The sequence below is a fragment of the Zalophus californianus genome, chromosome 1 (assembly GCF_009762305.2).
Source record: "Zalophus californianus isolate mZalCal1 chromosome 1, mZalCal1.pri.v2, whole genome shotgun sequence".
NCBI lineage: Eukaryota > Metazoa > Chordata > Mammalia > Carnivora > Otariidae > Zalophus > Zalophus californianus.
In genome coordinates, this window is record NC_045595.1 from 12,994,947 (window position 1) to 13,009,249 (window position 14,303).

General features: G+C 62.4%; 1 protein-coding gene across 1 annotated transcript; it reads right to left on the reverse strand.

Annotated features, from left to right (window-relative positions):
* Positions 1-363: 363 nt before the first annotated feature.
* Positions 364-11,017, reverse strand: NR2F6 (nuclear receptor subfamily 2 group F member 6). The gene is made up of 4 exons (XM_027587668.1): positions 10,055-11,017; positions 6,316-6,410; positions 2,456-3,040; positions 364-1,098 (listed from the first exon to the last, which is right to left on the reverse strand). The coding sequence occupies exons 1-4, from the start codon at positions 10,339-10,341 to the stop codon at positions 824-826; spliced, it is 1,242 nt and encodes a 413-aa protein (XP_027443469.1). The 5' UTR covers positions 10,342-11,017; the 3' UTR covers positions 364-823.
* Between the last annotated feature and the right edge of the window lie 3,286 nt (positions 11,018-14,303).

Consider the following 14,303-nt stretch of genomic DNA (forward strand, 5'->3'; position numbering starts at 1 on the left):
TGGTGAAATTACCCCAAATGTTTCTCCCAAGGACACCGGGGCCCAGACACCATGGTTAAGGGCTGACCAAAGGAAACAATAAGGTGTTTGGTCCAGGCCCTGTGTGAATCTGTGAGGCCCACCTTCACAGGCCAGAGCCCGAACCTGAGCCTGAACTATCTGCAGGACTCAACTCCTACGGACTCACTAGCTGACCACAGGACCCCCTCCCTGCCCCTAGCTGCTTCCCCACAAAACTGTCCAACAAAAACAGCAAGTAGGGCTGTTGCTAGGTTGTGGGTGTTCCAGATGGCTGGGAGTGGGTAGCCATGGTGGGGTGCCCCCCATTCTACCTTCCCCTCACAAAAATGATGGGAGGCCAAGCAGGTAGGAAACATCTTTATTATTGGCCTTGATTCATTCATCATGTAGTGTCTGACGTGGATTACATGTCCAGAGGATCTGCCTGGCGCATACTACCCCTGCCCCTCTAGTCCAGACACCAGGCCTCTGTCCATCACACAAGGGAAGCCAACCCCACCGGCCCAAAAGTCCATGCTTGGGGTGCTGAGCTCCAGGCTCTCCCAGGAGTGGACCCTCGGTCCCTCCCCCTCTATTCAGGCCAGGAGTCCTGGGGAGGCCGAGGCTGGAGCCTGAACAAGCACTCTCTTTTTGGTTTCGTGATCATTTAAAAAACAGAGGAGACAACATTTCACAGTCTTTAAAAAATAGGAGTCTGAGGAGAGAAGCCAAGGTCCTCCACTTGGGGGCCCCGCGCGAGGCCGAAGCATCCATGTCCCTTGAGGTCTGCAGACCCGGCCGCAGCGCAGCCGGCCCTGTGAAGTCACTGGCCTGAGCCATAGGGCCAGTTGAAGGTACTTCCTGACAGCAGCATGTCTCGGATCAGCGTCTCGATGGGTGTCTTGCCCACCAGGCGCATGAAGAACAGCTGGGAGATGAGGGAGGCGGGGACAGCGCGCAGAGCTGGGAGCCGGAGCAGCAACCGGCCGAAGCGCTGGGGCTGGGATGGGTACTGAGCCCGCACATACTCCGTGAGGGCCACCTGCGCCTTCTCCTGCAGGCTTTCCACGTGTGCTGGGTCTGAGAGGCCACAGGCATCTGGGGAGACGGGCAAGGTCAATCGGGTGGGCGGTGGCGCGAGGACACGAGGCCCCTCCAGGGGTGACTGGAGGGCACCACTCGGGGTTGTGGGTCTGGGGGGGGGGGCGCGTTCAGGTGGGAAATGGAGGCCTGAGGCACAGATGGGGGCATCTCAGGCAGTGCCTGTCCTCAGGAGAGATTGAGGTGGCCTCAACTGCGGCCAGCAACACAGGAGTGTGGCCAGCCGAGTCTCAGGACAGAGGAGCCCCGACTGAGGCCTTTGGCAGGGTGACAAGTTCTAATCAAGCTCGAGGGGAAGGGAGCTAGGGAGGGAGGGGGCTTGGGAAGGAAGGCCAAGCCCAGAGGGAGTGTTCAGACAGAATGGCCTAGGGTGTCAGTGAATGTGACAGCATCTAAACTGGAGACCCATGAAGGGTAAGGTACTGGGGCAAGAGGGGCCAAGCCATATTTATCAAATGAAAGCCACCTCTCAGAGTCAGAGTGGTGGGTCTGGTTCTTGCATCCCTGACCCCACGAAGACACCTAGTGGGATCTGGAACCTTCCAGAGTGCAGAACCAGCTGTGCCACTGCTTCTTACTCCAGTCTCTGGAGTAAGGCAGGGCTTTCGGGTGCTAGATGGGTTAACTGATGACAAGGACGGTACTGGGACAGCCCCGCCCTAGCCCCGCCCACAGAGGGAGGGACTCCAGGACACGCCCCTGCCCAATCCCACCCTAACCCCCCGCCCCCCCGCACCCCCCTCCCCGCGGCCCTGGCTGCCAGGAGGCCAGCTGGGGTGCGGGGGGCAGTTTGGGAACCCCGGGGTCAGAAGTCTGAGGGCTCAGGAATCAGGGAGTGGAAAGGCTCGGGGGAGGCCAGACCCAGGTGTCAGTATCCCGGCCTGGCAGCCCTCCACAACTGCACAGTAAGCAGGAAGAACCACCTGATTTGGCAGATGAGGGTCAGAGGTGCTGGGGAGGACAAAGATCAAGGACTGAGGGCCAGAACCAGGTGACCGGGACCTCCCTCCCTCATCCCCCCCACCTCTCAATCTGCTCACTGAGCACGGAGAGCACCTTGATGAGGTGGAGGGTGGGGGTGGGGTGGGTCTCAGGGAGCCTGGGAATCAGGGAGAGAGGCTGCTGGGGCCTGAGTCACGGGGTCCAGGCCCAGCTCTGGGTTCTCAGGGAGACCTGGGCTCCGGGGGTGGGGACATCAGGGTCCCCCCTCCACCCCACCCCCCTTATCAGCGCTCAGGCACGTGCGGGGCCGGCTGAGGGTCAGGGAGTGGAAGGCTATGGGGGCCGGGCTCAGGGTCCAGGTCGCCCCCCCCCCCCCCCCCGCCCCATACCGGGGCGCGAGCGCGCATCTCACCCGGCGTGAAGAGCGCGATGGCCTTGAGGCAGCCGTACTCGGCCGAGTCGACCTGCAGGCGGCCCAGCTTGTCCACCTGCTCCTGGAAGGCGCGCACCTGGTCCATGAAGGCCACGGCGCGCTCGGCGGCCATGGGCGCGGCGTGCAGGCCGGCGGCGGCCAGCAGCGGCGCCGTGTGCAGGGGCAGCGCCGCCTGCGCCGCGTTCAGCACGAAGAGCTCGCTCCAGCTGAGGCGCAGCAGCGCCACCTGGTCGGCCACGGGCAGCTCGGGGAAGAAGGGCGCGTGGCGCGCCCACTCCACGGTGCTGAAGAGCAGCCGCGCCGCCAGCTCGCACACGTTGTCGATGCCCAGCACCGCGCCCGCCGCGCCGGCCCCCGCGCCGAACGCGCCCGCCGCGCCCGCGCCGAAGCGCCCGGCCGCCGCGGGGTAGGGCTCGGCGCGCAGCAGCTGCGCGATCAGCTCCGACACCGGCTGCCCCGGGAAAAGGTCTCCGCCCGCGGCCGCCAGCGCCGAGCCCGGGGGGCTGCCCGAGGAGGCGGCCACGGCGCCGGGCAGCGAGTGCGGGATGCGGCCGCGCTGCACCGCTGCGGGGATTGAATGGAGACGGGGAGGGGGGAAAGGAAAGGGGGCAGGAGCGGAGGGAGGGGAGAGAGGCTCCCCCACCACCACACCGCCGCCGCAGGGAATCGGGCGGGGGAAGGGGGGGCCGGGGGGTGGGGGGAGGCGGAGTGACGAAAACGGGCACGGGAAAGGGATTGAGGGACACAAGGAGACCAGACAGGGGGGAGGGAGGGAAAGAACGAGGGGCCAAGTGGGTATCCAGGGTCACGGGGGGCAGGTGGAGGAAGAAAGGGGGAAAGATAAAGTCATCAGAGGGTCACTCAGCCCCTCCCCTCAAAGGCTCCCCAAACCCAACCTTCCCCCGGACCTCCCACCCCACCCCATGGGTGCACAGCTTGTTGGGAGGCCAGGGCCCCACCCTGCTCTGCCCTGTGCGCCCTGGGCCTGAGGCCATGTCCATACACCACTGCCATCCCCACTGTTGGCAGAGCACGGGTGGTGGGACGCCTGGCCCCTCCCTCTGGACGGTGTGAGCTCCATTCAGCAGCCGTGGAGGCTAGACCTGTCAATCATTACCCCATCTGTCAATCATGGGGGGGGTGTCCCAGAGCTGACAATGGGGCCAGGGAGAGGTCACCTTCATACTACTTGGAGCCCCTGGCCAGCCTATCCTTAAGGCAAGGGATCTGTCCTACGGAGATGGGATCTTTCCTCTAGCTCCCAGCCTCACCCCACCCCCAGGTCACGGCTCCCAAGGGCAGGTCTCCTCCATCTGCTACGACCCCAGTGCTAGGAGTGGAGTCCCAGCCAGCCCATAGTAGGTGCTCAATACACATTAACTGCCGTCAGTACCCCTGCCTGTTAAGGGGGCAGGGGAGCACCCACTGCTGGCTTCGGCCAGCGTCCCCAGGATTCAGGTGAATGAGAAAGAAACTGAGGCACAAAGGGGAGGAGGGGTAGCCACAGGCTCAGCTGACCTGTGCCATGGTGGGTGGGGTGGAGGGGCAGACTGGGCTGAGAGCCAGACAGAAACCAACTAAGGGTCTTTAATGAGCTGGCATGCCCTGTCTCATCTCCATGAACCCATGGTCAACGGATCAGGGAATGAATGGGAAACAGAATGTGGGTGGGAGCCAGGGGCTAATAGAGCCGAGCAGGGAAGTGGGGGCTTGGGTTCGAGGCTCCACGGGATTTCTGTGTCTCAGGATCAACTCTCAAATGGGTGGAGCTGGATAAGGCCAGAAAGTGGATCCCAGCTCAACCCTGTGGCCCCCCAGGGGCGAGGGGGAGGGACTTATTCCTTCTGGCCCTTTGCTCACTCAGTTCTAAACCCCATCCCCACCATTCATCCATCACCCAGCCATGTCCCTACCTCAGAGCCTTTGCACTTGCTGTTCCTGCTTCCTGAGAACCCCTTCCCCAGCTCTTCCTCTTTATTCAGCCCGAACTGTGTGGGTTCAAGTCCTAACCCAACTCTGCTACTCTCTGACCCTGGCAAATGCTTCACCTCTCTGCTCGCTGTGCTCAATTTCCCCAGCTGGAAGATGCAGATGGTAATGACAGTGATGACACCGATCACTAAATTAATGAGACTCTAACATGCTTAGAACAGCACTAGGCATATAATACAGGCTAAATGGGTAGTAATTCAGGCCAAGAAAAAAATGGGTATTAAGTACGTTCAATGTCCTAGGCCCTGGATAGGCACGGGAGCTAGGTCAGAAAACAAGAAAAACACAAGTCCTTTTCCCCAGGGAGTGAACATTCCGGTGGGGGAGCAAGTAAATTACAGAGCAAGGTAGATAGGGGGGATGGTGAAAAGCAATCAGGAGGGCTTCTCTGAGGAGGTGTTCTTTGAGCAAACCTTAAAAGAGGTAAGGGGCACCTGGGTGGCTCAGTTGGTTAAGCATCCAACTCTTGATTTTCGGCTCAGGTTATGATCTCAGAGTTGTGAGATGGAGCCCTAGATTGGGCTCTGCCCTGGGCATGGAACCTGCTTGAGATTCTCTCTCCCTCTCCTGCTGCCCCTCCCCCCACCTCTTTATTAAAAGGAAAGAAAGAAAGAAAGAAAGAAAGAAAGAAAGAAAGAAAGAAAGAAAGAAAGAAAGAAAGAAAGAAAGAAAGAAAGAAAGAAAGAAAGAAAGAAAGAAAGAAAGAAAGAAAGGGAAAGAAAGAAAAGAAAGAAAGAAAGAAAAAAAAAAGAAAGGAAGAAAGGAGGTAAGGAAGCCATGCTGCTATCTGGGGTAAGAGTGCTCCAAGCAGCGGGAACACCCTGTGCAAAGGCCCTGAGGTTAGGACTGTGTTTGGGGCATGAGCTGTGATTATGATTTTTTTTCCCACTCCTGAGACTTTGGAGATCTGAAGCCCTGATGTGATGTACATCAGGACTTTAGGTCAAATGGACAAGTAGAGGCAAAATCCAGGTGGGGTGGGGTGGGGCAAGTCATCCCCAAACTTAAAAGGACCAAAGAAGAGTAATCAGACAGTCTTAAGAAAAAGTCTGAGCAGCCACTGCCAGCGCCCTTCCCAGAGGCCAGCAGAGAAGACACCAACTTTAGAGCAGGGGAGACTCAAGAGGCAGGGAAGCGCTGCCAACCTGCCCCAGGAGAGTCCTGACAGAGACAGGAAGCCCAGCCCGGGGTTCTCATCCTGTGAAGCCAGATACTGCTCCCCAGCCCACCAGGCTCCATGTGGAAGCCTCTGGGTTCCAACGTATGCTCGGCCCAGTTCTGGGCCCAGCCGTCCGGCACGTGTGCACACAAGTCCCCAGGGCAGAGACAAGGGGCTGGGCCTCCCTCTGGCTCCCGGTGCCCAGGGTCAGGCGGAAGGGTAAGCTGCCCTTTGCCTTAATCGGGCGAGTTCCTGCCTTGGACAAACACAAAGCAGGGGGTGGAGGATGGAAGGAAAGCAATCAAAAAAAAAAAAAAAAAAAAATCCTTGTTCAGACAGCATTGGCCAGGCTAGGGGGCACAGGGGCCACTGAGGTGTCAGGGCGAAGGAACTTGACTCTGAGGCCAGGGGCCGCAGAGAGGAGGGGCTGGGGAGCAGAACTGTCCTCACAGGGGCCTGAATCAGGGTGTCCCTTGCATCCCCGGCTCCCCCGCAGGTGACCATGGATAACTGGATTCCTCTGGCCCAGGGCCGGACTGAGGGCCACAAGATCGTGGGATCGGTGGTAACAAGGTTAGCAGGCGCCAGACCCCGCCCTCCGCGGCTCCCAGACCCCTCCCGAGACAGGGAGTGAAGGCGAGGGCTGTTTGTACCCCCGTCTGCCTGCCCCACCCCGGTGGGTACTCACCCTCCTTCCTCATGCCCACCCGGAAGCACTTCTTCAGGCGACAGTATTGGCACTGGTTCCGGTGATGCTGGTCGATCTGGCAGTCACGGTTGGACCTACAGGCATGCAGGGGGTCACCACAACACCCACGTCCTGCCCCCCAGAGCCACCCTATAAGCCACGTTTGAAGGCCACACCTGAGAAACGTCAGTGCCCCCCGCCCCGGGCTGGGCAGGTATCCCCAGAGGGGCACAGGGGCTCAGCCTGCAAGTCTGCAAGGAGGGAAAGGAGAGTTGGAGTGGGTGGCGATGAATGGCGTCAGTCTGCAGCAAAGTGGATTAGCACACCAGGAAGGGTATGTTAGAAGTGGGTTTTGAAGGATGAACAGAAGTTCTCCCAGAGCAGAGAGGCAATTCCAGGCAGAAAGCGTGAGCAAGGACAGCTTTAAGGCTGGAAATGTGAAAATATGAAAGCCTCAACAGTTTCATTTTACTTGGTCATTGCGGGGCGAAGAGGTGGGGTCTTTGTTCCAAGGGCAATGTGAGAACAGGAAAGGTACATGGTCAGGGAGCCAGGCTTTGGGGGTTAGCTAAGACACCAGGGGCCAGGCCAGGGCCAGTCCTCTATGGGCACAGTAGGGCCCCAGTATTATCCCCCTGCACAAGACTATCACCAATGAATAAATGAATGAACGAATGAATGAACCCCTGCGCTCCCTTTAAGACCCCACACCCATATCCCCTCTTCTGGAGAAGACCTTCCAACTCCTAACTGAGCCTAAGAAGCTTCCTCTGGGTGGCCCACAGGGATCATGGCCTCTTCCAGGGATGGGACAGGAGGCCCCACCCGGCAAGAGAATGAGCTCCCCATCCAGGGTCAGTCCCAAGCAGAAAGGTTCAGGCCCTTGTTCTTCAAATTTCTCCAGCACTTCTTCCCCTTGGCCCCTACCCCTGTGTTCCCTCGCTGTCTCTCTGGGCCCCAGGCTCTCCAAGTCCCAGACCTGGGGCAGACACCCCTAGGGTCCCACCTGGGCACCAAGAGGGTACCCAGAGACAGTCACAGAGTAAAACGAATGCTCGATGAAGTTAAAAATCAAACACATCTCAGCCACAGACACTCAGCCCCAGCCCTGGGGCGGCGACTTCTCCACAGAGACTCAGTTTCCTCATCTGGAAATGGGAGGCCAGATGCCGGCTCTCTAAGGGATGCACTGGGTCTGGGGGGACCTAGGGGGCTTTGGGGGAGGGCATCAGGACCCAAGCCCAAACTGGGGGGGGGGGTCCTCAATGGCAAATTCAGGAGAGCTGAGGTCCTGGGGGTCTCCGAGGGCCCAGGTCCCAAAACGCCAGCCTCTAAGCCCAGGCCTCTGTCCCCTGCCCGGCCTGAGCCCCCAGAAAGAGGCCCTGCTAGGGTGGAGGGAGCTCAGGCAGAACCAGAACAAAGCCCAGCAGGCAGGCAGTGGGAGGGTCCTGGGCATCCGGGTGGAAACAGCCAGGCCTGGGGCGGGCAGGCAGGCAGGCAGGGGCCCAGCTCGGGGCCCCTGACCTCAGGGGAGGTCCTGAACCTTCTGCCTCAACTTCCCCAGCTGTGGAGCTGGGGCAGACCTCCTGTCCCTCAGGATGGGGAAACAGTAAGTTCCACCTGTCATCCCACCTAAAGAGCACATGCTTTGCCCAAACCCATGGCCCAACTCAGCCTCCTCCCGAGGCTTCTGGCCTCTGGGCCAATTTGATCCCTGCCCTCCCTTGCTCACATACCCTCCTTGGCTCCCTGTCATCCTCGGTCCAGCACTTCAGATCCACTCAGTTCTAACTTCTCCCATGCCCGGGTGGTCTCATCTTACAGCACTGCTCCCCTAAACTGCCACTGAGTGTTTGCCTGGGCCACGCTCTCTCCAAGGAGTGCCCTTCACCTCCTCTACATGCCAAAGCCCTCCTGCTTTCACGCCTACCTCCCATAGACCTCCTCCAGACAGCCCTCCCTGAACCTCGGGCAAAGCCCCTTCTCTCTCCTGGGACTCCAGACCCATCCCTCCCTCTGGCCCAGACTCCACAGGCAGGGAGCATCTGTGTCTCACTGTGCCTCCTCCAGACTGGGAGAGAGCTGGGGTCTCTCTGAGGGGCTGGCCTCAAACCTCCTAGGCTGGGCCCTGAGGGGACTTTGCCCAACCAATCTGAGGCTCAGAGACGGGCCGTGACTTCACCAGGTCACACAGTGCAGAGCTTCTGGAGAACGTGCCAGCCCCAAACAACGCCCCCCTCCCCTGTCTTGTAGCTCCCTGCTCCCACCTTCAGAGAGCCCCTGGGACCCCAGAGCGGCCTAAGCTCCTCCCTTACCCTCCCCAAACACCCGGCCAGAGAGCAGGCAGCAACAAGAATGAGGCCAAAGTCTGGTGGCCCAGTTAGCACTGGAGAAGGGAGTAAGCCAGCTTCCCCCACCCCACCCCCCAAACACACACACACAGCTACCCCAGACAAGGTCCTGACCACAGACCTGGGGCCAAACTCCAGCCTCTGGTGCCCGGCGCCCCGCCCTATGGCCTCACCAACAAGCCCTCCATCAGCTGCCCTCTCCCTGGGGACACCCGGTTCAGGACTCAGCCGCTCCCCTCTTCCCAACCCCAGTTCACCTTGCTAAGCCCCAGCTGGGGCAGGGTCTCTCCCTGGGTGCCCTAGGGCAGCGCCAGGACCTCTTTGGGCCTCAGTTTTGCCTATCTGGAAAATGGGACTCTCCATACTGGCTCTGTAGAGCCTACACATGTTCCTGTTGGGGCGCAGGGTAGGAGCTTGTCAATGGAGTGAAAGGACACTCAGGGGAGGGCAGTGGGAAAGGGAGCCCCGGGCTAGACACCCAACCCCAGCACCAACCAGAGAAACTAGCAAGGCCACACCCTGTCAGTGGGGACTCCAACCTCCCAGGGCCCAGGGCTCCTTCTTGGAAACATTCACCCCCACCCTGAGGGGGCCGACCGAAGTTTCAGGGATTTTCCAGGAGCCCCAGGTCGGCACCCACTCCTGGTGGGGGGAGGGTTGGAGCAGCCGAGGTGTGGTCAAATCCAGCAGCCCTCCCAGCCCTCCAGCGGCATTTTCCAGTGACCCAGGGCCCTGGGTGAGCCCAGGGTGGGGGTAGTTCCCCCCTGATGGGCAAGCCCAGCTCCCCCCACAGCAGGGCTACCCATGCGAAAGAGGCCGGAGGCCGCCCGGTGCCACCCCTGCCTCGCTCCCGCCGCCTCCGCCGCCGCGGTGGCCAGGGCGACTTTGGAAGTGATATTTGACCCCAAGGGCGCGCCGTATCGATCCGCGCGGCCGCAGACAATGGCCCCTGGACGCTGCGAGCTCCACAGTCCAAGTTCCACGTTCGATTCCCTCAGGGTCCCCTGCGCGCCGAGATCCCCAAGAGAAGGGATGCCCTGGGGTTAGGGCCCCACCCCTGACAGCACCCCCCCAACCCTTCCCCGCGCGGAGATGACCCCTCTCCGGAGAAAAGGGAGGGAGGGAGAAGGAGCAAGGAACTGGGGCGGAAGCCGCAAGGGACCACCTGACGGGGTGGGGGGGGGGGACCTGCACCGATACAGCGCCGACTGTATACACAATCCCAGGAATGGAATGGAGGCGGGGAGAGGGGGCTGTGCCCCTCTCTCAGAGGGGGGAGTGGAGGCCCGGGGAAGGTCAGCGCCAGGCCCAAGGTGACCGAGCAGGTCAGAGGCCCGGCCCAAGCCGGGGCCGGGTGCACAGCGGCCGTGCGCTGATAGGGGGCTCACCGGCAGGTGTAGCTGAGGTTGCGGCGGATGCTCCGCTTGAAGAAGCTCTTGCAGCCCTCGCAGGTGAAGACGCCGTAGTGCTTGCCGCTCGACTTGTCCCCGCACACCACGCAGTCCACCTGCAGCCCCGGCCGCTCTTCGTCGCCCGGCTCAGCGTCGCTGGCGGCGCCCGGGGGTGAGGCCGAGTCTTCCTCGGCCGCGCGCGGGTAGCCGCCCGCCTTGTCCACGCCGTTCGTGTCGCCGCCGCCGCTGCCGGGGCCGCCCCAGCCGCCGGTCACCATGGCCATAGCCCCAGGGCAGCGGGGCCGGGGCGCCCCCTCCGTGCTCCTCCCTCCGGGCACCCCTCTCGGCCCGGGGGGACCCTACCCGGCACGCATCCGGGCCCGGCGCGCGGGGGGCACCGGCTGCACCCCCCAAAAAAGTTTTGCAGCAACTTCCTGCGGCCGGTCCGCGCGCCCGGGCAGAACTGGTCGGGCCGGTTCCAGGCCAACTTTCCCACGCGTGCGCGGGGCCGGGCCTGGGGAAGGAGGGTGCGCGCTAGAGGCGCGAGCCGGGGGCCCCGGGGACTCGCGCCCCGCCGCCCTGGGGCCCCGGCGGGGGCGCGCGGGCCATGGCCCGGCCCAGGCTGCGCAGGGGGCGCCCTCTGGCCTGGCCGCCGCTTGGCCGGGGGCTGCGGCCAACTTAGCGGGCCGCCATCCGAGCGCGGGAGGCCGGGGGGAAAGTTTGGCCGCAAGTTACGCGGCCGCCCGCGGCGCGGGGGAGGGGCGGCAGGCGCGCGTCGGGGCCGGTCGCCGCGCCCCCTGGCTCCCCCGGGCCCCCAGGCGGCCGCTCGGGGCCTGCAAGGCGGCGGGCCGGCGCTTCCCGAGCTGCCGCCCCCTCTGCGGCCGCGCCTGCCCGGCCTGGGCCTGCGCCTGGGCCCGAGCCTCGCTCTCGCCGCCGCCGCCGACCCCGCGCGCCGGCCTCGCGCTGCGGCCGGTTTGACACACAACGTTCCATTCGCGGGGCGGGCGGGGGGCGGGGGCGGGGGCAGGGGCGCGCGCCGCGGGCTGGGGGCGGGCGCTCGTTGCCCCGGCGACGGCCACCCTTATAAGGGCATGGGTGGCCTCGCTCGGCGCCCGGCGCCCGGGCCGGCGGGAGGGGCGAGGGCGGAGCACGGGGCCGCTCGGCCTGACCCTCCCCCCGCTCCTTCCCCCCCCCCACCCTGCCCCCGCCCTCGCCCGACTCCAGCCTTAACCCCTGCCGGGCCGCGGCGGGACCGTGGGCCGCCGCTGCCCTCTGCCCTTCCGCAGCCTCGCCAAGATGTCTCTCCAAGGCCCTCCCCTACACCTCCGGCCTCGGACGTTGCCTCGCTCAAACGCCCTCGAGGCGCACCTCGGAACCCTACCCCTGCATTCCCCCGCAGAAGCAATAATGGGGGGCCAGTTGCACCCGGGGGCACGCCCCTGCGCAGTACACACACACACACACACACACACACACACACACACACCCTGGGGCATTTCTTTGCACAGTTGCATGATGGATTGTGTTTGCTTCCTCTTCCAGAAAGTCGCCGCGTCCGACCCCCACCCCACCCTTTCTCAGCTTGGGCTAACACCTGGTGCTGGGAATCTCCAAGGCTAAGGGATGTTGTGGTCTGTGGCCCGGCGGGGGCGCGAGGTCAGGGGCCCCCTCGCCAGAATTTTAGGCCTCTTGGGGGCAGGGCACCCACCCGCCCAGCTAGCTAGAGGCAGCAGGAATGCCCACCATCCCTACAGGGGCCTGCCCCTTTTCCTCTTTAATTTCCTTTTCTTTCTGTGCTTCACATAAAGGGCTTGGCCAGGCCACCGGCTGGACTGCAGATGTCTCTTCCAGTCTCCCTGGAGCCTCTCAGTTGCCGCTGGCTTACAGCTTCCCCCCGCCCTCCTCGACCCCGGTGGGGCCGAACAGCATTTATTAAGCACCCTTTGTTTGTCCCACCCCCCCCACCCCTCACCTCCCAGCCAGGCAGCCCGAAGCTGGGCAAGCCTGAGCCTCTTGCTCTGGGCCTGTTAACGTTTAACCAGCTGGAAAAGCCCTTCCTATGGTGACCTTTCACCTTGGAGTCCCGCAGGTCCAGTTGCCGGCCTTATCTCCTGCCCTGCCCTGGGCCCAGAGCTGGACACCGGGGCACGTGGCTGGGCCTCTGAGAGCTGCCGGCAGGAAAAACAGTGCCCTCTGCCCCCACCCCACCCCACCCTTGCAGGAAGGGGCCTTGGGAAAAGGAAGGCAACCCCTTCTCCAGATTACATCTGAGGGGGCACCTTGGCGGGGGAGGGGGGGGCTAGGAGATCTTGGAGATGATGCAACATTTAAGAGGATACCAAGGTTCTGTAAAAGCCAGGCACCACACACCCAGCCCTGGGCCTCTGGGCCTCCCAGGGAGAGTCTGGCCAGGTACGAGTTTTAGCAACTACGGGAAGCAAGAAGGACTGGGATTAGACATGAGCAAGGACTTTCCATGGGACTGACTAGAGTGGAATTCCCTGCCCTGTAAGCCCTGCTAGAGAAGGGGGTCTGGAGGGTTGGAGAAGACCATTTTGTTCTGGGGCTGCCCGGGAATGTGGCGGTACTGGCTGGCTATTTGGAGGTGAGGACAGGGGTCCCAGGTCCCTGGACGGTGCTTTCCAGCATTCTTGGAGAGGGGGCATCTCGGAAGGGAGACAAAGTTCAGGGAAGGGAGTCAGAGGGGGACTGGAGAGGGGAGGGGGCAGGGCCTTGGGGCTTGAGGGACACAAGTTCGGGGGAGGGGAGGCTCACAAGTGGCAGTCTGGGGCCGGTTTGGAGACTAGGGAAATATCCGCCGCAGATCCTAGAACCTCCGGTAGGTCCAACCCCTCGGCGGCCGCCCCGCCCCCTCTCCGTAGCGCCACGGCCCCCCAACCCCCCGGGGCCCTCCTGGGCGGGGGGACGTTCGAGGTCCGGCCCCGCCCCCTTGACCCCTGCCCGCGGCCCCGCGGTGACATTTGACCTTGCTGCGGCTGCGGACCGGGGACAAAGAGCCCTGGGCCCATCTGCCGAGGGGGCACCCGTGGGAACGGCCAGACCCCGCTCCCGGCGGCCTGGGAACCCGCCCCTGCCTCCTCCAACAGCGCGAACTCATTCCCCACCCTTCAACAGGTGACCTTGTCTTCTTTCGCGCCCCCCCCCCCCCACCGCGAGCAAACTGGTGGGACTGGGGGGCTTGAAGCAGGTCTTGCACTCTTGGCATGAGGGAGGAAGGTCGGCCCCTCTGACCCTCCTCAGGACCTTGCCCTCCTCAGTTTCCCTTTCTTCAAAGCTGGCTTTTGTCCAAATTGCACGGTCCGAAGGTCACCAGCCCCAGCGATCTCTGAGGAGTTTGCGTCAGGAGAACCAGGTTAAGCCCAGGCCCCTGAGGGGCCTGACCTCAGGCCCGCCTTGCAGCAGGCAGCCACCGCACACACCTGCACAGGTGCGGGCTGAAAATCACCCCGCACCATCACCACCACCAGGCTGGGGCTGGAAACCTTTCTAAGGCCCGCCTGGGATTTCAGCCATCACCGAGGAGGGGAGAGCAGGCCAATAATCCGCCTGGCCGCGTCCCACCCGGTCCCCCGTTTCCAGGAGGTGTGGCTTATGCAAATGACATGCTAATTAGATGCCTGCTATTAACCTGACACTAACAGCCCCCGGGTCCTGCAAGTGAAAGCTGGAATTCAGCTTGGCCAGGGGCCATCCAGACCTTCAGGCCAGAATATCATTGCCCCGGAGCAAACACCTGCAGATTTCTTACCTTTGGTGTGCCCCCCATCCAGAAGCCCTTCACCTTAGCGCCACATATTCTTTGAATGCAAGTTCCAAAGCCCTCTGATTTCTCCTCTCCCCGACCTCCACCTTGGGAGGGATTGCTCTTCTGGCTAATTTTCCACAGCCTGAATCTTTAGGCCCTCAGTCTTCCTTCTGGGATATAGGCATTTTCCTCTTGGGAGCACCTACCAGGCCAAACCCAGCATGTCCCTTGGGAAGGGAGTGGACAAGGGAAGATGTGCCACTGTCCCTTTGGAGCCCTCCCAAGGCTTCTGGAGACAGATGAGTGTTGGAGTTTCAGTTCTGGCCATATAATCTCACTGACCCCGAATCCTTCAGCCACTCTTAGGTTTGGCATGATCCCTGGCATGATCCCGCTGACATTACATTCACATGCCACATGGTGCCAGGTCAAAGACAGGGAGCCTTTCTCAAATGCCCAGACCCCCAGGTGCATCAGCCC